This window comes from Natrix helvetica, assembly GCF_964273705.1.
Source record: "Natrix helvetica genome assembly, chromosome: 8".
Classification (NCBI taxonomy): domain Eukaryota; kingdom Metazoa; phylum Chordata; class Lepidosauria; order Squamata; family Natricidae; genus Natrix; species Natrix helvetica.
This window is the reverse complement of record NC_138559.1, coordinates 6,595,652-6,618,058: the sequence shown is the minus strand read 5'-3', so window position 1 is coordinate 6,618,058 and position 22,407 is coordinate 6,595,652. Positions and strand designations below refer to the sequence as shown.

Below are 22,407 nucleotides of genomic sequence, written 5' to 3'. Positions count from 1 at the left end.
AAAGATTATTGATGAATAGATAAATGTTAATAGCAATAATAAGAGTGTCTATTGGTGAATGAATTGGAAGGAGAAAAATAAAAACTTTTTTTTTTAAAAAAAGGAATTCACCATTCCTGGTCATCAGCAAAACTGGGAACCAAAAGGGATTGGCTGCCACAATCTGCCTGGCCAATGAGGTGGGGCGAAGGGACATTGAACACCTACAACTTAGATAGAACGTAGAATAAGGGACTTGGAAGGGAGGTCATCTAGTCCAACCCCCTGCTCGAGCAGGAGACCATATACCTTTTCAAACAAATGGCCAGACACTTCTTCAAAGCATTCAGGGATGGGGCAGCCCCAACATCTGAAGGCAAGCCGTTCTACTCTGGTTGATTGTTTGCACTGTTAGGAAATTTCTCCTAGGTTTGCTTCTCTTTATCCCTAATTCAGAGTAATTCTCTGAACACATCTATGTATACAAAAACGTGTGTGTGTGTGTGTGTGTGTGTGTGTGTGTTTTCTAGGATAAGTCTGGAACGCCTTGAGCAAACTTGGTACATAGATGACTTACTCTCTGCAGACAAATACTGTGGAGGTAAGACACCCCTAATGCCACTTGGGGGTGGTGTGTTCTGTTAAGATGCAGGCTGTTGTGCCTTAAAATGGCTTCTACTGTACTGCCGTAAAATGGCTTCTACTGTGCAGTGTAGTGCAGTTGCAGTGGGAACGGCTTCACAGTACTCCACAAGGGGGCTCCCTCTGGTAAGGGGGAAAATCCAACATTAGAAATTACATTTGGTCCGGACATTTTCCCCCCTATAAATAAATAACTGGGCAATGCCGGGTTATCGGCTAGTGTTAGATATACGCTCAGAGAAATTGTTAAAATTAAGGGTGTACAAGGATCGAAAGGTGGCTTTAGGCTTGAGGAGCCTTTAATAAAGGCTAGGTTCGGCCTGAGAGCTGGCCCAGGGTAGCATAGTGAAGCCAGAGGGAGGGATGGAATAGGTAGAAGCCCCAAAGCATTTCCACAAAATCCTTCCCAAAACCAAGATAGAGCTAGTGTTGCAACTCTCAGCTTTTCTCCTTCTCCATCCTCCCAATATACTGACCTTGGGGGGACACGCTGTTGGTCCATGGATGACACCACCTGTATGGGAGAAGGACATAAAGGAGGAGACCAATTCGGTTTTGCAAGAGATAGTTGATGAATGGGGTAAGAATTGCCCAATGTCTGTTGGCCTGTACTTTGTATAAATTCCTAGAAGATACTGTATATTTCGGATGCACTTCTCCCCCCCCCCCCCAAAAAAAAAGAGGCTGAAAATTTGAGTGCATCTTATAACTCCGAATGTAGCTTTTTGGAAGCTTTTTTTCAGCCTTAAAGAGGTGCTAACAAGTGAAGTCATCCTCGTCAGCACCTCATTAGGGCTGAAAAAAAGCTTCAAATATTTTTACTACAGCATACTGTTAGAAAAATTTCCCGGGAAGAGGAAAGATTTGAAGATTGCCTTAAGAGGTACTTCTTTTGTTCAGTTTCTATTTTGGGGAGATAATCCTCTCATGGGGGAAGGCAGAGTGTTCCTGTGACTACGTAATTTCTATTCTTTGGGGGATAATCCCTTTAAAGGCAAGGCAGGGATTTTTCCTATCTGAGTTTTCTCAATGGTTTCCTTTAGGGAAGCGCTGGGCTGGTTTGTTGATTCAGCTTTATTACATTTTTAGAGGTGTGAAGTGCTTTTGTTTGAATGCCCAGACATCTAGTTAAGCTTATTAAGAGTTTCTCTGGCCACCTGGGGAAAGAAAAAAAGTGGCAAAAAGTGTCATTTTATTATACTATTGTGTTTGCTTGCTTTTCTGGTGTTATGGAAATAAAAATGAATACTTTGGTAGGCAGGATTTTTTTTGGCCTATTTTCCTCCCCAAAAACTAAGGTGCGTCTTATACTCCGAAAAATATGGTAGTTGAGTTAGCATTGTAGACATTGGAAACCATCAAAATGCCTTGCCCAGCAATTTTCCTGATCCACCTGCACAGCCTTTTTAAGGGCAAACGGGAAGAGGAACAAGTTAGAAAGAATAGGGGTGCTGGCTTTTTATAGCTCCTATTCCATCTAACAAAATGGAGAGTGGTGCAGTGGCCTAGAGGTGAAGCTCTCGCCTCACAATCAGGAGACTGTGAGTTCGATCCTAGGTAGAGGCTGATATTTCTCTCTCCTGAACAAAACTCTGCACTGGCGACAGGAAGGACATCCGGCCAGTAAACACTCCATTCAGTTGCCCAGACTCCATCCCAAAAGGGATGATGGGGTCGTTAAAAGATGATGATGATTCCTTCACTGGAATTCCTCCTCCCGTTTTTCCTTAAAAACCACCAAGATTAGTGAACAGTGGAAATATTTGCTGTTCTTACCGCAGACGATGATGCACTCCTGGAAGAATATGGAAAGTTGCGTGGACATTCGGTTCGAACAGCCTGGTGCCTACTGGTATCCGATCTGCGGAAGCATCTAAACAAAGGGATGGATAAAATATTTAGCACAACTGGAAGAAAGACAAAGGCTACTGGGTGGAAAGGTGCCTTTTTTATAAACTGTTTGTCAAGTTTCCTAACGATGCCGTAACTGATTCATAATAATCGAGCCAATGTTTTAATACAAAAACCAGTGATTTATTAATGGCTTCATTAGGGAAGATTTGTTCGCAGCCAAATCTTTGTTTATCTGCTTCTGAACTTTACCCATGCTCCTTCCCTCCCCTCAGTCTGTGTCATAAATCACGTTACCCAATAGATACACCCCTCCCAAACAGGCAGCAGATCCAATTCCAGCCGACAGTATGCGTGGAATTCACTCCCACTCATTCTGTTCCCATGACAACACGGAGAGATGACTGTTTGCAATGAGCTCCTCTATCTCAGGTGGAAATTTCATACCAAATGCATGGATTTTTGAAAAATCACAGCTTTCAATCCTCAAACAGGCTTCCATTGCTCATCATTCACAAGTTATGTTTAGGAGTCAAAGAATAGGTAGGGGCCTTGTTATGTATGCAGCCTGCTTTTAAAAGTATATTTTGGAAGGTGCGATTTGAGCAATATTTGTTATATTAATTAATTAATGCTTATTGATCAGTTCATGATAACCTGATTCAAATACTAACTTACATTTTAGAACTGATATATATAACATTTCGAATGGATAGAAAACGCTCCAACATGCTGATAGCCTAACATGCAGCCTTTTTGAATATTTTTGGTTTTTCTGTTCTTTTTATTCTCTTTCTTTTTTCTTGGATTGTATTTGCAAAATTCATCATTTTTTTAAAAAAAATGGACACACACACGCACACACACACACGCACACACACGCATGTGGAAGGGTCCCTATCTTAAGTTGTCCAAATCTCAGGAGTTTCAAAATTGTGCAAGAGACCATAGGGAAAACAGACAAAACCTTGTTAAAATGTATTACCCTGCATCCGGGGGACTTCAAAATTTTTAGCAAGGGGTTCTCTGTCCGGTTGCTGGATGGGCATGGCCATGGTGGGCGTGGCTTAGTCAGCCTCATACACCACGGCCGGGGGGGCATTTTTGCCCTCTCCAGACTCCAGAGGCTTTTCTCGAGCCTCCGGGAGGGCAAAAATGGTCTCCCCATGCTCCGGGGGCCAGAAATGGGCCCGTTTCCAACTTTCCCAAACTTCCTGTAAGCCCAATTTTTCCTTCCCTGCGTCTCCGCATGTGCCGTGCACTTATCTGTGTCCAAAATGGGCCGCGTGGGGACTCCTGGGAGGGGTGGGCGTGGCCAGCCAGGAGTGGGATTTGGGGGTCCTCCAAACTGCACAGAATCTTAGCTAGAGGTTCTCCCGAACCCACGCAAACCGCCAGCAGCCCACCCTGGATCCACCCAAGTACCCCTCAGGAGTACCTGATAGTGCCATGAAGATTGTGGCCCACTAAACTAAACAATGCAAAGTTATAAAAATGAATGGTCTAATTTAGATGAAAGTAGGATGAGGGTTTTTCCCAGTGGCTGAGATCCCAGCAGAGCCCATCAACCTTGTCAGGTGCCTTTTCAAGAAAAACCCAAATCTTCCAGATTTCCCACAGCACACGATGTCCTCCTACACAGATAGTCCTTGATTTATGACAATTGAATCCAACACTTATGTTGGTAAGCGAGACAATTGTTAAATGAATCTTGCCCCATTTTACGACCTTTCTTGCTACAGTTGTTAAGTGACTCACGGCAGTTGCTATGTTAGTAACATGGTTGTTAAGTGAATCTGATTTCCCCATTGATTTTGATTGCCACAAGGTCGCAAAAGGGGATCACGTGACCCCGGGACACTGCGACCATTATAAATATGAGCCCAGTTGCCAAGCTTCCGAATTTTGATCACATGACCATGGGGAATGCTGCAATGGTCATAAGTGTGAAAAGGGTCGTAAGTCCCTTTTTGCAGTGTTATTGTAACTTTGGTCACTAAACGAATGGCTGTAAGTTAAGGACTACCTCTATAAAATAGAAATTAGGCATTATATACAAAAATATATATTTTGTTCTTTTTGAGTGGTGCAGTTCCCTAGAGGTGAAGCTGTCGCCTCACAATCAGGAGGCAATGAGAATATATCTGCTGAACAAAACTCCTCATTGGTGACAGGAAGGGCATCTGGCCAGTAAACACTCAGTTCCATTCAATTGCCCAGTCCACCCTGCACCCTGGGATTATGGGGGTCTATTTTGTTCTTTTTCAAAACCAAAAGCTTAGCTTTTCTGCACAGATATTTTCAGGGCAAAACAGAGGAGAGGGGGGAAAACCTTACCTGCAACAGGTGTCCGTGAGTGGCAACCAGGAAGGAGTCCTTTTATTTCTCGTACAATAAAGAATGAGTACAACTATCGCGATGGGAAGAACTATGAACACAAACACCAGGATCCAGTTTCGTGCGGCCACATTGCTGTCTGGAAAAAAAGGAAAGAAAGAAGAAGGAAGCTTCTGTGTGAGCTGCCTTCGTTTTTCTGAAGGATACTCCGCTTTGGAGACTTACCGTTGTAAGTAGGCCCGCTGTCTGCGCTGCCCCCATATCCTGGGGAATCGCAGTAGGGAGGCGCCCAATCTGAATTGCAATGGCAATTTTTATTGCTGTTGCACACCTGTTTGAGAGAGGGAAGAATAATATTTTGGTGAACTTGCCTGTCAGGCCTGCAGCCATCTTTTCTTTTGGATCTTTGGCCTGCTACACTTTCTACCGTGTTTCCCTGAAAATAAGAGAGGGTCTTATTTTCTTTTTACCTACAAAATATGGCTTGGGCCTTATTATGAGGGGAGGGTTTATTGTTTTGGGGTTGCCGGGCGGCTGCTGTCTTCCGAGCGGGCTCCCAAAGAGCCGGGCAAAGAGCTTCAGGGGCGAATGGCTGTCTTGTTGTGCTGTCGCAGCAGCGCAACACAGCAGCCATGAAGCGAACACGCTCACGAGCAACCACCCGGCAAAACCCCTTTCCAGCCGGGCACAGCGCCATTCACTGACCTAAGGGTATCGCCAAGCTGCGTGAGCGCCTGTTTGCCGCCGCCCGGCTCCCGCGGCTTGGCGCCTTCGAAATGCCAGTGAATGGCGCTCTGCACAGCTGGAGGGGGGCTTGCGCTCTCACTCACGCGCCACCCAGCCTCACGATGCCCTGGCCCAGCTCTCCCTGCAGAGCCAGAGCACTTCCGCTGCCGCCGCATGGCTTTTTTGCGGCTTCCAAACCGAGTCTTCCAGCACTGGCCGCTCTGGGTGTACGCTCTATGGTTGTGGGCCAGCTGCCGGCAGAACGTACAACCATAGAGTGTACGCCCAGAGTGGCCACTGCCGGAAGCCACAGAAAAAGCCATGCGGCGGCAGGGGAGGTGCCCTGGCTCTGCGGGGAGAGCTGGGCCAGGGCATCGTGAGGCTGGGAGGCATGTGAGCGAGAGCAGAACAGCCACTCATGCAACCCCCCTCTCCAGCCGTGCAGAGCGCCATTTACTGGCATTTGGAAGGCGCCAAGCCGCGGGAGCCAGCAAACAGGGGCTCACGTGGCTTGGCGATATCATTAGGTCAGTGAATGGCGCTGTGCCCGGCTGGAAAGGGGGTTTGACAGGTGGCTGCTCGTGAGCGTGGTCGCTTCATGCCTACTGTGTTGCGCTACTGCGACAGCGAAACACAGCCGTTCGCCCATGAGGCTGTACCCGGCTCTTTGGGAGCCCGCTCGCAAGAGAGCAGCCACCCGGCAACCCCCCTCTTCAGCTGGGCACAGTGCTGCTCACCTACCTAGCAGTATCCCAAAGGCGCCAAGCAACGCGATCACCTTTGCCTCCCCCCTCCAGTTCTCATGGCTTGGCACCTTCGGGATACTGCTAGGTTGGTGAATGGCGCTCTGTCTGGCCGGAGGTGGGGGGTTGTCCAGGGGGTTTATTTGCGGGGGAGGGCTTTTATTTTTGCCCACCAGAAAAACGTGGCATGGCATTATTATCAGGACATTCTGCTATTCATTTTCTATTGCGGGAAAATGGGAGGGGGGATTGTATGGAGTGAGATGCGATGCAGCCATAACAAAATTCTTTCTAGAAAGCCAAGGTGATCCTTTGTCTTTGCACCTCTGCACCTGACCAGATCTGGATGGGTGGAATTTGCCTTCAGAAGCTGTGGGAGCTTCATCCCTGGAAGCTTTCAAGAAGAGACTGGACTGCCATCTATCAGAAATGGTGTAGGGTCTCCTGCTTGGGCGGGGGGATTGGACTGGATGACCTACAAGGTCCCTTCCGACCCTGTTTATCTCTTAAGGAACTTTCTTTTTAATTCTAGGTTGGGTCTCACTTTAATGAGCTTCCACCCATTGCTTCTTGTCCTGCCCTCTGGCACTTTGGAACATAAGTCCATCCTCTTTTCTGTCGCATCTTCTCAAGGACTGGAAGATAGTTGTCATGTAACCCCCAAACCCTTCTCTTCAATAAGCTAATTTGCTCAACCGTTTATCAGACAATTTATCTATTTTCCAAAGCACCCAAAGGCCAGACAAGGAATAATGGATGGAAACTGAACAAGGAGAGATTCAACCTGGAAATAAGGAGGAATTTCCTGACAGTGAGAACAATCGACCCATGGAACAGAAGTTGCCATTGAGGGCCACCTCAGGGTTGTGTCTCATCTTGGGGGGGGGGCTGGGAAAGTGTGGCGGGGGTGTGTGGCTGGGGAGGCGTGGCCAGCTCAATGCCACTCGTGTTGGGGCGCCTGAGGTGTATCTTATCTTTTTATGTACACTGAGAGCTTATGCACCAAAGACAAACTCCTTGTGTGCCCAATCACACTTGGCCAATAAATAAAGAATTCTATTCTATCCAAGGATTGGACACCCCACGGGCTTAATTAGGTCATCCTAATTAATGATCCTTTCTTTAAACAAATTCTCCAGTGCCCGGATGATCTTCCCAACACTTAGAATGGTGCCAAACACCCATGGACATTGAGGGGGGGAAATCGGTGGAGGGACAAGGAAGATACTACTTTTCTACAAGCCAGATGTTAGATCCAGAAACCAAACTCAGGAACCAACAGGAAGGCCTCCAAAATCAAGATGCTTCTCGTTCGGAACTTACCCCATGCCCATTACATTTGTCCTTGAGGTCACAGTCATAATCTAAGACGGACGCATTAACGCATTGGTAGTGTTTGCAGACCTGAAACGAAGCAACACGAAGCATGGTTCATTTGTATGCAAGGTGTTAAACACCGATTATCTGAGACTTGGCCCTATTCCAATGGGGACCACCCAAATTTTCAGCTAAATGTAAAAGCAAAGCGAAGGGGTTCCATGCATTTGAGGCAGCCAAAGACAACTCCCAAAAGAATGGTGTTGTTTTGATCCAGCTCCCCAAACACAACAAACCCTCTATAGTTGAAGCAATGATTCATTTATTAGGAGCGTCAGCAGTCCTGGCAAAATGTTTCTCTCTCAACACAGGCCAACAAATCCGTCCATCTGGAAGATGAATAGTTGTCAGCTGCATACTATTCGTCTCCGCCCCCTGCCTTTTATCTCCAGAGCTAGGGTGGGGCTTCGCTAGCAGTGATTCGCAATTCCGTCCCAAGGACCGGCCCATTGATTTCCACTGCTCTCCTCTCCTCTGTCTTCTGCGTATCCGTGCGTCAGGCACTGGACCCAGCTGTTCCTCCTCTTCCTCATCAGCCACCTCCAGACCTGGGGGCTGTTGACTCGCCATCTGAGGGCTGATGGATGGGCCAGGCTCCGCCTCTGTCTCTCTCTTTCTGACAGCTCCTTTCCCTCTTCCTCCTGAGAGCTCTCACGTTGCCTTGATGCTGACCCTCACTCCCACGGCGCCGCCTCCTCCTCTGATTTGGCTGCTTGGAGGGGCCAGCCCATCGGGTGCTTGGATGTGGCTCGCAAGGCCAGCCAGGAAATATCAAAGGACCAACCCATGGTGCCTCTGCCAGCCAAAACAGGCTTTGGCAGGGCCTCATGTGGCCACCCGTAGTCCGTTTTCGGCCAGCAGAGTGCTGCAGGAGCTGGGACGTCTCATCTTCCCCACCCCACCCGTCTCTCCCGGCCCACGGAGGAGAACTGCAATGCTGATCCGGCCCTCGAAGAAATCCAGTTTGACACCCTAGGGCCCTTTTACGATCTGTGAACTTCAACTCACAGAATTCCTGAGCCAGCCAGGTTCCCCAGGCCTGCTCTAGAGAAATCAACTCATCCTCGGGGCTTTGGGGCGGCCCACGCGAGCTGAACATACCTTTCCAGGGGCACACTTGGTGCCTTCGTTCACCATCCCGGGATCAGGCACGTCTGAGCCTAGCTGGAAGTCCACGCCCCAACAGGTGGTGTCTTTGATGGGAGTTTGGATAATGGCAGGCTTGATCCGAAAGACCGGCAAGGTTTCCACATTCTCACACTGCAGCTTTCCGCACATGGCATTCCTGACAAGACAAGTGTCATCACTGCAATGGTGTTGTGGCCCAGCTCCCCAAACACGACAAACCTTCTGTAGTTAATTAAATGTTCCCTTTTATTAGGAGCACCAACAGCCCCGGCAAAAAGTCTCTTTCTCTCTCTCTCACCGCAGGCTAAAATGTCTGGTAGGGAGATGAATAGTTGTCTGCCACATCTTTTCATCTCCGCCCCTTCCTTTTATCCCCAGAGCTAGGGTGGGGCTTCGCTAGCAGTGGTGGCTCTTCCGTCCCAGGGACCGGGCCATAGATTTCCACTGCTCTCCTCTGCTCTGCCTTCTGCGCATCCGCGCGTCAGGCACTGGACCAATCTGTTCCTCCTCTTCCTCATCAGCCTCCTCCACACCTGGGTGCTGTTGATTCTCCATTTGAGGGCTGACAGACAGCCCAGGCCTCGCCTCACCCTCTCCCTCTCCCTCTCTCCCTCTCTCTTGCACCGTATTTGGAGAGTTGATATCCCTTCTGTTTTGCTTGTGGGATTGGTTTACTAATCATAATTCAGATAAAAATTATCCTGACGCTCCCAGGCAGACAGACTCAAGCTATGAAGCCTGGTTCAAGGACCACTCAACAGATCCTTGATAGGGAATTATCCAGGAAGCCAGATTCAAGGACCACTCAACAGATCCTTGATAGGGAATTATCCAGGAATCATCATCATTTAATGACCCCATAATCCCTTGCGGGGTGGAGTCAGGGCAACAGAGTGAAGTCGGGTGTTTACTGGCCGGATGCCCTTCCCTGTCGCCAATGAGGAGTTATATTCAGCAGATATATTCTCATCATCTCACCCAGAGAGAGAAATATCTGTGTCTACTCAGGATCGAACTCTCAGCCTCCCTGATTGTGAGGTGAGAGCGCACCAAGTTGGCCGCAGCAAATGGTCACAGCCCCCCCCCACTTTGCTACCTGGACTTCCCCTTCTAAGAAACAGCTCCATCAAGTCTGGAGAAAATCTCCCCAACCTGCCTTCTTACCAGCTTGAACATTTCTTGTATTCGCGGTTCTGATATCCGCAGTTTCCAAACCGATCCCCTTTTGAGTTCACATCCGAGAAACAAATTTTGGGGGCAACCTTTGCTTCTGCAAAAAATACATTGGGAAGCAAGATGTCAGGCCTGCAGCCATCTTTTCTTTCAGATCTTTTGCCTACCACACTTTCTATTATTCTACTATGCATTTTCTATGGTGGGAAAAACGGAAAGAGATTGTACAGAGTTAGATGATATGCAGCCATAACAAAGTTCTTTCTAGAAAGCCAAGGTCATCCTTTGTCTCTGCACCTGACCGGAACTGGATGGGTGGAACTGCCAGCATGGCAGTGAGAGATTGGACCATGAGATGGACTTGTGGGTGTGAGGGCAAGATCATGAACTTTCAACTGGGTGGGGAAAACCGGGAAGCTTTCAGATTTGGGTTTCTCCAGATGTGCCAACATGACTCTCTTAATAAATTGGAACTTTCAGCAATACTTTGCCTTGGATTCTGATTTACTTTTGGATGCTATTTGGAACCCTGACACAATATTTCAATCCAAAACTCACCTTGCACCCTCCCCTCCTACCTTCCAATGCCCCAAACGGGAGCCAATCCCCCACCACCATCTTTGCAGCATGAGATACAGTCCTTGACCCATAATCACAATTGAACCCAGATTTATGTTGCTGAACAAGACTATTGTTAAATAGGTTTTGCTCCATTTTATCTCCTTTCTTGCCACAGTTGTTAAATCGGAATAATCAGATTAGCAGCAAAAAGTCTGTAGAGACTTCCCAAAGATGTTTTTGTCAGGAGGCAACTGGACCTCCTTGTTTTTCCTTTTGAAGACATATCACTTCTGATCCAAGAAGCTTCTTCCGCTCTGACAGCTCTTCCATTCCCCACCTATCCTGTCAGAGTGGAAGAAGCTTCTTGGATCAGAAGTGATACGTCTTCAAAAGGAAAAACCAGAAATTCCAGTTGCCTTCTGAAAAAAACATCTCTGGGATTGATTAGCAGCTGTTTATCCAGGCTTACGTCCCTGGGTAAAGGTTCCCCAGGCACATATGTCATAGTCATTCCCGACTCTAGGGAGCGATGCTCATCTCCGTTTCAAAGCCGAAGAGCCAGCGCTGTCTGAAGACGTCTCCGAGGTCATGTGGCCGGCATGACTAAACGCCGAAGGCGCATGGAACACTGTGACCTTCCCACCAAAGATGGTTCCTATTTTTCTACTTGCATTTTTATGTGCTTTCGAACTGCTAGGTTGGCAGAAGCTGGTACAAGTAACGGGAGCTCACTCTGTTATGCGGTGCTAGGAGTTCGAACCACTGAACTGCCGACCTTTCGATCAACAAGTTCACTGTCTTAGCCACTGAGCCATCACATCCCCTTAGACTTAGGTGACTTAAGTCTTGATAGACTTAGCAGCAGTCTACCCAGGCTTAGAGCTGTAACATGTCCCTATTGAATGCCAAAATGTCCGGTTGTTTTGGCTCAGCCCATTATTTCCCTTACGTGGTCCAAAGATATCCTGGCACTGTATCTCATAATCCTGGCAAATTCCATCGTAGCAGTAGGCCTTGTCTTGGTGGCAAGGGTGCCCGTTCTGAATGGTGACATCCTGCGGGCAGAAGGCTGAAGACCCATTGCAGTACTCAGGAAGGTCGCACTCGCTGGCCCTCTCACGGCAGACGGTGCCCATGGAAAGATGCTGGAGAGAGAAGAAGGGGAAAGGAGCCACGGTCGACGTTTTGAGATCCATTAAGGAAATGGATCTAAGTTTCCTTGGTGTCTTCCAGATATGGTGGAATGGCAGTTCCGAGTGTTCTGTGTTCACCATTTATTTGGGAATAGGATAAGATGGGATGGGGTGGGATAGGACAGGGACAGGGACTAGGATGAATAGAGCAGAGCAGACAGTCTACAGTAGAGTAGGGTAGAATGGTAGAGTAGAGTAGAGTAGAATAGTAAAGTAGAAAAATAGAGTAGAAAAATAGATTGGAATAGAATAATAGAGTAGAGTAGAGTAGAGTAGAGTAGAGTGGAATGGAATGGAATGGAATTTCTTACCTGACAATCTTTACAGCAATCTCCGTAGCCACAGCTGGATCCTGAACGAAGCCTGCAAGTTCCTGCCTCACAGCAGGGATCAGATTTACACTCCTGAAAAAAACCAACACATACGAAGCTAACACACTTCCAGGCTTTTTCAGCCCCGTCTCCTAACCAAAAGATGAAAGTCTGTTTTTTATGTGCAGACAGGTAGAGCTCCACGTTCCTAGACCCAACTGTCCATGTTCAAATGATTTTTTGAGGCCATTATCCTGGCTTTCAACTCAACATTTTTGGGGAGCGCTGTATTCTCATAACTCAACCATTAGACAGTTCTTCAGGGCAAACGTAAGTCTTAAAGCACCTATCATTGTCTAGGTTAGGGGTCGGCAACCTTAAACACTCAAAGAGCCATTTGGACCCATTTCCCACAGAAAAGAAAACTCAGGGAGCCACAAAACTCTTCCCGTGCCTGACTATTTCCTGAGCGGCCACAAAACGAGCATGTGGAGTTGAATTAAACATTCTGTTTTCTTCTGAAACTTTTCCTTTCTTGGATTTATCCAAGGTTGGCCTACTGGCGGTCGAAAAGCTCAATAAGTCTCATGCTGGCGGGTGTTGCACATTGGCAGTTGTTATGCATATTTTGAGCGACAGGGAGCCGCAGCAGAGGGATGAACGAGCCACATGTGGCTCTGGAGCTGCATGTGGCTCTTTCATCCCTCTGCTACAGCTCCCTGTCACTCAAAATATGCGTCACAACCGCCAATGTGCAACACCCTCCAGCATGAACCGCATGTTGCTGACCCCCGGTCCAGGGGCAATTTCCAATTTTTTTCCTCTTGCCTTCTTGAAGTTTCATTCACTTTTCAAACTGGTTGGAAGCTCAAACTTTCCCTGGCAACTGAGATCGTCTTGATGTGTGTTACTTACCTCAACTGACCCGCAGTCACACTCTTCCCCTGCATCCACAAGTTTGTTGCCGCAGTAGGGAATGCTGTAGGTTTCATCAGGCCTGGGGATGTTGAGAAGACAGCTTCCGCCTTTGTTCAGGGTTAACTTTTCAAAGTCTTCCTCGCTGCATGCACTGAAATTTCTGGCACCTCTGCGAAATAAAAAATAATAAAACTTTAGTAAATATTAACAAATGAACTCATAACAGTAACTATAATATCATAACCCTTGTATTAAATATATGTCAGGCATGCAGCCATCTTTTCTTTCGGATCTTTGGCCTGTCACACTTTCTATTATTCTACTATACATTTTCTACAGTGGGAAAATGGGAGGGAGGATTGTATGGAGTTAGATGATATGAAGCCATAACAAAGTTCTTTCTAGAAAGCCAAGGTCATCCTTTGTCTTTGTACCTCTGCACCTGGTTGGAACTGGAGGGGTGGAACTGCCAGCATGGCAATGGGAGATTGGACCATGGGATGGACTTGTGGGTGTGGAGGAAAGATCTTGAACTTTCAACTGGGTGGGGAAAACCGGGAAGCTTTCAGATTCGGGTTTTCCCAGATGTGCCAACATGGCTCTCTTAATAAATTGGAACTTTGAGCAATACTTTGCCTTGGACTCTGGTTTACTTTTGGATGCTATTTGGAACCCTGACAATATAATTGTAATAGTATAACCCAGCGATGGCGAACCTTTTTTGGCTCACGTGCCATAAGTGGGGGGAGCGCAGGGGGGTCGTGTGCAGGCGTGCCGCACGCATAATGCAATGCGCGACCCCCAGTGCGCATGCGCACACTACAGGCGCGACCCCCCCCCATTTTTACATGCTTTTTTCGCCCTCCCCAGGCTCCAGAGGCTTTATAGGAGCCTGGGAGGGCGAAAAGTGCCTCCCACGCCCCCCCCCCCCCCGAGGCCGTCTGGAGGCGTCAGGGAAGCCTCCGGACAGTCCCTGAAGGCTTCGGAGCGCTCAAAACGATCCTCCGAGCAAACCGCGCCTCGCGTGCCCTGACAAATGGCTCCGCTGCCACCTGTGGCATGTGTGCCATAGGTTCGCCATCACTGGCATAACCCAATAGTTTAAACTGGGTTTTTTATATATCTTGGCCTATTTACATTTTATAAATTATCATACTTGTAGTTACTTATAGTGTTAAGAATCAAGATCACGTGAAATGTTAATACCACTTTATAAGTAAGGCCACACTTGGAATCCTGCATCCAGTTTTGGTCGCCACAATGTAAAAAAGATGTGGAGACTCTAGAAAGAGTGCAGAGAAGAGCAATAAAGATAGCTCTTAGGGGACTGGAGGCTAAAACATATGAAGAATGGTTGCAGGAAGTGGACATGGCTAGTTTAATGAAAAGAAGGACTAGGGGAGACATGAGAGCAGTGTTCCAATATCTCGGGGGTTGCCCCAAAGAAGAGGGAGTCAAGCTATTCTCCAAAGCACCTGAGGACAAGACAAGAAGCATTGGGTGGAAACCAATCAAGGAAAGAAGCAACTTAGAACTGAGGAGAAATTTCTTGACCGTTAGAACAATGAATCAGTGGAACAGAAGTTGCCTCCTGAAGTTGTGAATTCTCCAACACTGGAAGTCTTTAAGAAGTTGTTGGATAACCATGTGTCTGAAATGACTGTAGGTTTCCTGGTGAAGGGTTTCCTGCATAGGCAGGGGGTTGGACTAGAAGATCTCCAATGTCCCTTCCAACTCTGTTATTCTATTCTATTCTAGTTGGTAAACCATCTCTATTTTAATACAGACAGTCTTTTTTTCCTCTGATTCCTATCCATTGTCTCTAGCCACTCATAGAAACTGCTCCATCTCAGGTAATATTCTGAATCTTCTTTATCCTTAATTTTAAAAGTTAACCTATCCATTTCAGCACATTCTAAAGTTTTATCGGTGTGTAAAGAAAGTTCTACAGGTGGCACTGACCCCCACAGCAAGACTGGCAAAAATGTTTAGCAACCTGTCTACAAAATGTAATCAGTCCCCAGGCACATACTACCACATGTGGTGGACATGCAGCAAAGCAAGAAAATATTGGAACGAATTACATAATTGGCTGGAAGAGATAACTAAACAGAATATAGATTCGCAGCCAGAAGTATATCTGTTGGGAATAATACTAGAAAGTTACGATAAAGGGACCACATATTTAGTTTTACATATACTGACAGCAGCAAGGATTATATTTGCCAAATACTGGAAAAATGAAAACACTTCACCAGACCGCTATAACACCATCAAACATCAACATCTGCCTGTGACACGTCCTTGGAAAGGACACGATAGGCCAGTGGTTCTCAACCTTCTCAATGCCGCGACCCTTTAATACAGTTCCTCATGTTGTGGTGACCCCCAACCATAGAGGAGCGGTGTCTCGGCTCCTAAGACCATCGAAAATATGTGTTTTCCGATGGTCTTAGGCGACCCCTGTGAAAGGGTCGTTCGACCCTCAAAGGGGTCGCGACCTACAGGTTGAGAACCGCAGCAATAGGTAGATAAAAATTCCATATCCAACCTGAACATCTGGCTGCTTGTGTAATGATTCATAATAACTTCAACCATAATAACTTCAATCCCTTCTATCACTTCATCTCTCTTAATGAGAATTAAGTTCACGAATGGTTGATCCTCTACTTGAGAGTGGTGCGGTGGCCTAGGGGTGGAGCTCTCGCCTCACAATCAGGAGGCTGTGAGTTCAATCCTAGGTAGACGCAGATATTTCTCTCTCTGGGCATGATGAGAATATATCTGTTGAATATAACTCCCCATTGGCGACAGGGAAGGGCATCCGGCCAGTAAACACTCAGCTCCATTCAGTTTCCCGGATTCCCATCCTGCAAAAGATTATGGGGGTCATTAAAAGAGGAGGATGATGGCTAATCCTCTACTTCCTTTGGGAGACAAAATGGCCCGCTAGGTTCATAAGGAATCTGTTCGACCGATGGGCTTCAATTCCTAGGAATCTGTTTGACCTTCCACCACCAGGTGTCAAAAGACCTTTTGGAAAATAGAATTGGTAATTACTTACGATGCTCCGGAGTTCATAATACAGTTCCCTGTTTCGCAGTGACAGTTTCTATCGTCATCGTGGTTCATGCCCAGGTTGTGGCCAAGCTCATGGGCGACAATGGATGCAAATGTCTGCACGCTGTTGGGTCCAAACTACAAAATATCACAGAACAAAGAAGACGGCATGGATTCCTTTGTCAGGAGACTCTGTGCACCAACAGCACTAGGCCAGACAGCATAGGGTACAAGCCGTTTCCTAGCTGCGACAACCTGGGCAGCCAGTTTAGGAAAAGGGAAGGGGAAGGAATGGTTTGGAGAGGAGCTGTTCTGACCGAGGCTTCCCGAGAGCCTGAAACAAACCACTGGTCCCAACAAAAAACCCTTTTATCAATTGACTGTGAATTCTGCTCATTCACATCCAGCAAAGTTTTTCAAGGGAGGATTTACAGTCACAGACCTTATCTGGCTTGGAGAGCTGCCAGGCTGATATCTGCAAAACCTGGCAAGGAGTCTCGGAGAGTCACGAACCAATTAAGGGAATTGTCTCCTGCAAACTCCACTCCCCTTTCGCTCCTCTTTTATTCCCTCTGGGATGGGCCATTCACTGTCCACCTGTGGCCTTACTCCCAAGTCGACCCCTGTTCTTTAGCTGCTCCTTTGTCTGGCAACTCTGCGCATGCGCACATTGGGAACAGGTTCCAGCTGTTTGTCTGCCTCACTGATGTCTGACTCTGAAGGCAGCTGATAATTGTCAGATGGCCCTGGCCCCCTCTCTGCCTCCAACACAGAGCCCTCATCAGAGCCTTCCCCAGACTCCAGGACTGGCCCATGTCCCTCCCCAACCTCCTCACTGTCCGAATCTGCTTCTAGTTCCGCTGGCCTCTGGTGGGCCACAACAGGAGCATTTAGATAACGCCGAAGCGGTTCCAATTTGCAACCTACCACATTTCTATCTCTATTATTATGATGATGAGGTGGTTAATCTTTGGTGAGATTCACAGCCTTTGGGGCTGGTTGGTAGCTCAACAGCTCGAGTCCTAACCAAGGACCTAGGAACTGTTAAGGTAACGTCGGAGGATATAAGCTGTTCCAAGTAGGGTGGTTTTTTGTAGAGTCAGAAGGTTCAAGTCCGATAAATTTAGAATTTCCAAATAGTGAGGTAGCCCTTTAGGTATTGCTCCAAGGGCTCCAATTACAATTGGGACAACACGTGATTTCTTTTTCCACAGGAAGTTTGGCAACTGACTCATACTTATGACGGTTGCAGTGTCCCAAGGTCACATAATCCCTTTTTGTGACCTTCTAAAAAACATAGTTAACATGGAAGCCAGATTCACTTAACAACCGGGTGACTAACTTAACGACTGCAGCGATTCGCTGAACAACTGTGGCAAGAAAGGACGTAAAACAGGACAAACTGTCGTTCAACAATGGTCTTGTTTTGCAATGGAAATGTTAGGCTCAATTGTGGTCGTAAGTGGAGGACAATCTCTGCTGCCCTTTCTGTCCCAGTCATAAAAGCTGCAATTTTATCTTTGACTTAATTGAGGTGCAGTTAATAGCAGCTTACCACGTTAATGCCTCCGGCGTGACTTTTGGAGCACACGGTGCCCACATAAGCCATCCCAGCTGTGCCACCAAAATCCTTCCTCCTAGGGGAGAGAGGAAAATAACCCACATTTGTTAATGATAATTAAGCGTTAAGCATTACTTTTGCCTGAAAGTAAACTACCGTCCGTTTATAACCCCATGCAATAATGTTGGCAATCCTGTTGCATCTACTGTTGCAATAACTACAGAGAAGAGAAAAAAGGGATTAGAGCAGGGAGGTCCCATCTTGGCAACTTTAAGACTTAAAGATGATTAAGGGACTGGACGCTAAAACACATAGAGAACGGTTGCTGGAATTGGGTATGTCTAGTTTAATGAAAAGAAGGACTAGGGGAGACATGATAGCAGTGTTCCAATATATCAGAGGCTGCCACAAAGAAGAGGGACTCAAACTATTCTCCAAAGCACCTGAGGGCAGGACAAGAAGCAATGCGTGGAAACTGATCAAGGAGAGAAGCAATCTGGAACTAAGAACAAATTTCCTGACAGTGAGAACAATTAATCAGTGGAACGACTTGCCTCCAGAAGTTGTGAATGCCCCAACACTGGAAGTCTTTAAGAAGATGTTGGATAATGCTTTGTCTGAAGTGGTGTATGGTCTCCTGCCTAAGCAGGGGGTTGAAGACCTCCAAGGTCCCTTCCAACTCTGTTATTCTATTCTATTCTATTCTATTCTATTCTATTCTAATTTTCTTCTATTTTATTATATTCTATTTTCTATTCTATTCATACTCATATATTCTATTCTGTTCTGTTCTACTCTATTCTACTTAAGCATTGCTGGCTGGGGAATTCTGGGAGCTGAAGTCCACGAGTCTTAAAGTTGCCAAGGTTGGAATCTGTAGATTAGAGAGACTGGCAGGATGTTGCCAAGGGAGTTTTTCTGTAAGAAAAGGTAGTCCTCAACTTAAACCATTCGGTTCTAAGAGTGCCGGAAAAAGTGACTTACAACCAGCCCCTCCCACATAACAACGGTTGCAGCATCTGCACGGCCACACGGTCAGAATGTGGACATTCGGACCACGGGCAACTATTTATGATGGTTGCAATGTCCCATGGTCCTGGGATCGCCATTTATGATATTTCCAGATGGGCTTCGGTCAAGGGGGGAGGGGAGCCAGATTCACGTAACAACAGCTGGATTCACTGGAACAATTTGGTTAGCAACCGTGGCAATAAAATTGGCCGTAACATTGGCCGTGACTCACTTAGCGACAGCCCTTGCTTAACAACGGAAATGCTGGCCCGAACTGTGGTTGTTAAGTCGTGGACTACCTGCAGGGCTTTTGTGCAGACAGAGGGTGTGGCCTCCTCCTTGCCCAGAAGAAGGCGGTGCCCAGATCTTACAGAACAAGCTGGGCGCTGTCGTGACGTCGGCGGGGAACCAGCTCCCGCTCCCGCCACTGCACGAAATTGGCAAGGACGTCTCCGGCGCCTCCTTCCATCCGGATCTTGTTTTCGGATGTCCAGATCTCCAGGCCGACCAAGACGATGCGGATGTTCAGCATGATGTACATCTGGAAACAGCGGAGAGGATGGTGGAACAGAGGACCCAACTCTTCTAATCTAGGCTCCCAAATGGATCACATCCCATATTTATTGCACTGCTGGGCTCCAAGCTCACTGCAGAGGGGGACTGCAGCCAAGAAATTAAGACATTTGCTCCTGGGGAGGAAAGTGATGGCAAATCTAGACAGCATCCTAAAAAGCAGAGACATCCCCCTGCCAACAAAAGTGTATTTAGTCAAGGCTATGGTTTTCCCAGTTGCAATGGATGGCTGTGAAGGTTGGACCATAAGGAAGGCTGAGGGCCAAAGAACGGAGGCCTCTGAACTCTGGTGCTGGAGAAGACTCCTGCATTGAGTCCCTTGGACTGCAAGGCGATCCAACTGGTCAGTCCTAGAGGAGATCAACCCTGACGGCTCTTTAGAAGGCCAGATCCTGGAGAGGAAACTCAAATACTTTGGCCACCTAATGAGAAGGAAGGAGGACTCCCTGGAGAAGAGCCTCATGCTGGGAAAGATGGAGGGCAAAAGAAGAAGGGGACGACAGAGAATGAGGTGGCTGGATGGAGTCACCGAAGCAGTCGGCGTCAGCTTCAATGGACTCCAGAGGATGGTAGAGGACAGGAAGGCCTGGAGGAACGTTGTCCATGGGGTCGCGATGGATACGACTTTGCAACTAACAACATTTTTACTCTGCAAGTTGTAGGTGATGTCAAGGGACCCAGTGGGCAGGATAATGACTAAGTACAATATTTAATAGATTTTAAAACATTTTCCTCCACACATTATTAGGGGCAGGGCCCATTTAAAAAGAAACCCTGCAGAAGAACGGCATAAAATAAACCTTGTGCAGCCGAGAGAAAAGCCACAGAGACCATCCCTTTCATTCCATCCATCCATTATTCTCCAAAGCCTCTGAAGGCAGGACAAAAAGCAACGGGTGAAAACTAATCAAGGAGAGAAAAATGAAGCATTTTTGCTTTGTCCTAAACACACAGTGGGATGGGAGACATTTTATCAAAGTGAAAATCAAAACACAGGACTCCCCCTCCCCATTGAGGGGCTTCACTTATGTTGGCCACTTATTTTACAGGTAATCTTCAACTTACAGCCATTATTTTAGCAAAGTTTAGCAAAGTTACCCAGTGTGGGGAAAAAGGAACTCCTCACACTTCTGGCCACTGCAGGAGCCCTACAGTCATATGATCAAAATTTGGGCATCTGTCAATGTATTTATGACTGTTGCAGAATCCGGGGGTCCCTTGAATGCCATTTGCAACCTTCCCAAGGGGTTTCCAACAAGCAAAGGGGGGAAGTGGGAATCGCTAAGCAAACCAGGTGATTCACTGAACGACCACAGCAAAAAAAGCTTGTAAATTCAGGTGTTGATTCACTTAAGAGTTGCGGTAGCCCAGTTCTCAGAATGCAGTACTGCAAGCTACTTCTGCTGACTGACGGCTACCAGCAGTTCGGCAGATCGAATCTCACCAGGCTCAAGGTTGACTCAGCCGTCCATCCTTCCGAGGTCAGTAAAATGATTGTTGGGGGCAATAGTCTGACTCTTCTCTGCTTAGAGAAGGCTGCAAAGGACTGTGAAATCTAAGTACTATTGCTATGCTATTTTCCATCTTTTCTTCTTCCCTTCCTTATTTCCTTCCCTCTGTCCCTCCCTTTCAATGGTTACAATGTAGTACTTCAGGCTAACTTTGCCCACTGGCAGCAGTTCAAATCCCACCAGGCTCAAGGTTGACTCAGCCGTCCATCCTTCCAAGGTGGGTAAAATGAGGACCTAGATGGTTGGGGGACAATAGGCTGATTTTGTAAACTGCTTAAGAGAGGGCTGTGAAGCACTGTGAAGTAGTCTATAAGTCTAAGTGCTATTGCTATTTCTGGAAGGATTGCTGGTTTGGAAGGATACCATGGCGGATGGTATCAAAAGCCACCAAGAGGTCAAGTAAGGCAAAAGCTGTGGTGGCGCAGTGGTTAGAATGCAGTATTATAGGCTGACTCTGCTAATTGTCAGCAGTTTGACTCTCACCAGCTCAAGGTTGACTCAGCCTTCCATCCAGGTGGGTGAGGACCCAGATTGTTGGGGGCAAGAGGCTGATTCTGTAAACCGCTTAGAGGGGGCTGTAAAGCCATGTGAAGTCTAAGAGCTATTGCTATTTTCCTTCCTTCCTTCCTCCCTCCCTCCCTCGGTGGGCCAGTAGTTAGAATGCAGAATTGCAGGCTAACTCTACCCATTGTTACGAGTTTGATCCTGACTGGCTCAAGGTTGACTCAGCCTTCCATCCTTCCGAGGTGGGTAAAATAAGAACTCAGATTGTTGGGGGCAAGAGTCTGACATTGTAAACCACTTAAGAGAGGGGGCTGTAAAGCATTGTAAAGTGGTATATAAGTCTAAGTGCTATTGCTATATTCCTTCCTTTCCTGCTTGCTCCCTCCCTGTGGTTAGAATGCAATATTGCAGGCTGACTCTGCCCATTGCTAGCAGTTCGATCCTGACCAACTGGCTCAGGACTGACTCAGCCTTCCATCCTTCCGAGGTGGATAAAATGAGGACCCGAATTGTTGGGGGCAAGAGGCTGATTCTGCAAACCGCTTAGAGGGAGCTGCAAAGCAATGTGAAGCAGTATATAGCAGTTAATAGCTATTGCTATTAACAACCGCAATTCTCAGAAACAGATGTTCTGCTCCCAATGACTGGCCGTACGTCAAGGATTGCTTGCCTCGCTTATCAGCAGCATTATTGTCAGTACAAAAGGTCTTGGGACATCACACAACGGATTTGACATTTGGCATGAAATTCTTCCACTTACGCTATCCAGGAGGTTTGCCAGCTGCACCATCTCTTCTCTGACTGCCGTTTTATTCTGGCCCAACAAATAGTACTGTGAGAAAAAGGGGAAAAGAAAAAAAGAGGTTGGGGCACAGATCATCAGCTCAGCCGAGGGAGCTCTCTCAAAGGCATTCAAACTTTGGGCAGGATTGCAAGCCAATCCCGTTTAAGTTCGCCAGCAACTCTACCTTGGCGACCCAGAGACTCAGGGTAACACGATTGATGACGATGAAAATCTTATAAAAACTTGTAACAACATTATCAGATAGATAGATAGATAGATAGATAGATAGATAGATAGATAGATAGATAGATAGATAGATAGTAAGACTGACAGGTGGTGACAGAGATGATAGATAGATAGTTGGTAGATGCAGGGATGAGAGGATGAGTAGGTAGGTAGGTGGATGGATGGTAGAGACAGACAGACAGACAAATAGATGCTAGAGAAATATAGACAGATAGAGA

General features: G+C 47.0%; 1 protein-coding gene across 1 annotated transcript in view; it reads right to left on the bottom strand.

The window, feature by feature from the left end:
- The window catches only part of ADAM9 (ADAM metallopeptidase domain 9), a gene marked incomplete at its 5' end in the record, with an annotated part of 46,681 nt that overhangs the window by 3,215 nt on the left and 21,059 nt on the right, over nucleotides 1-22,407 (bottom strand). The window contains 14 exons of the mRNA XM_081960686.1: nucleotides 1,098-1,135; nucleotides 2,398-2,494; nucleotides 4,810-4,948; nucleotides 5,035-5,140; nucleotides 7,602-7,682; nucleotides 8,757-8,940; nucleotides 9,948-10,053; nucleotides 11,467-11,662; nucleotides 12,022-12,114; nucleotides 12,937-13,108; nucleotides 16,004-16,137; nucleotides 17,555-17,636; nucleotides 18,943-19,112; nucleotides 21,920-21,991. Of these exons, the coding sequence (XP_081816812.1) occupies nucleotides 1,098-1,135; nucleotides 2,398-2,494; nucleotides 4,810-4,948; nucleotides 5,035-5,140; nucleotides 7,602-7,682; nucleotides 8,757-8,940; nucleotides 9,948-10,053; nucleotides 11,467-11,662; nucleotides 12,022-12,114; nucleotides 12,937-13,108; nucleotides 16,004-16,137; nucleotides 17,555-17,636; nucleotides 18,943-19,112; nucleotides 21,920-21,991 (1,670 nt within the window). The remainder of the gene's footprint in view (nucleotides 1-1,097; nucleotides 1,136-2,397; nucleotides 2,495-4,809; nucleotides 4,949-5,034; nucleotides 5,141-7,601; nucleotides 7,683-8,756; nucleotides 8,941-9,947; nucleotides 10,054-11,466; nucleotides 11,663-12,021; nucleotides 12,115-12,936; nucleotides 13,109-16,003; nucleotides 16,138-17,554; nucleotides 17,637-18,942; nucleotides 19,113-21,919; nucleotides 21,992-22,407) is intronic.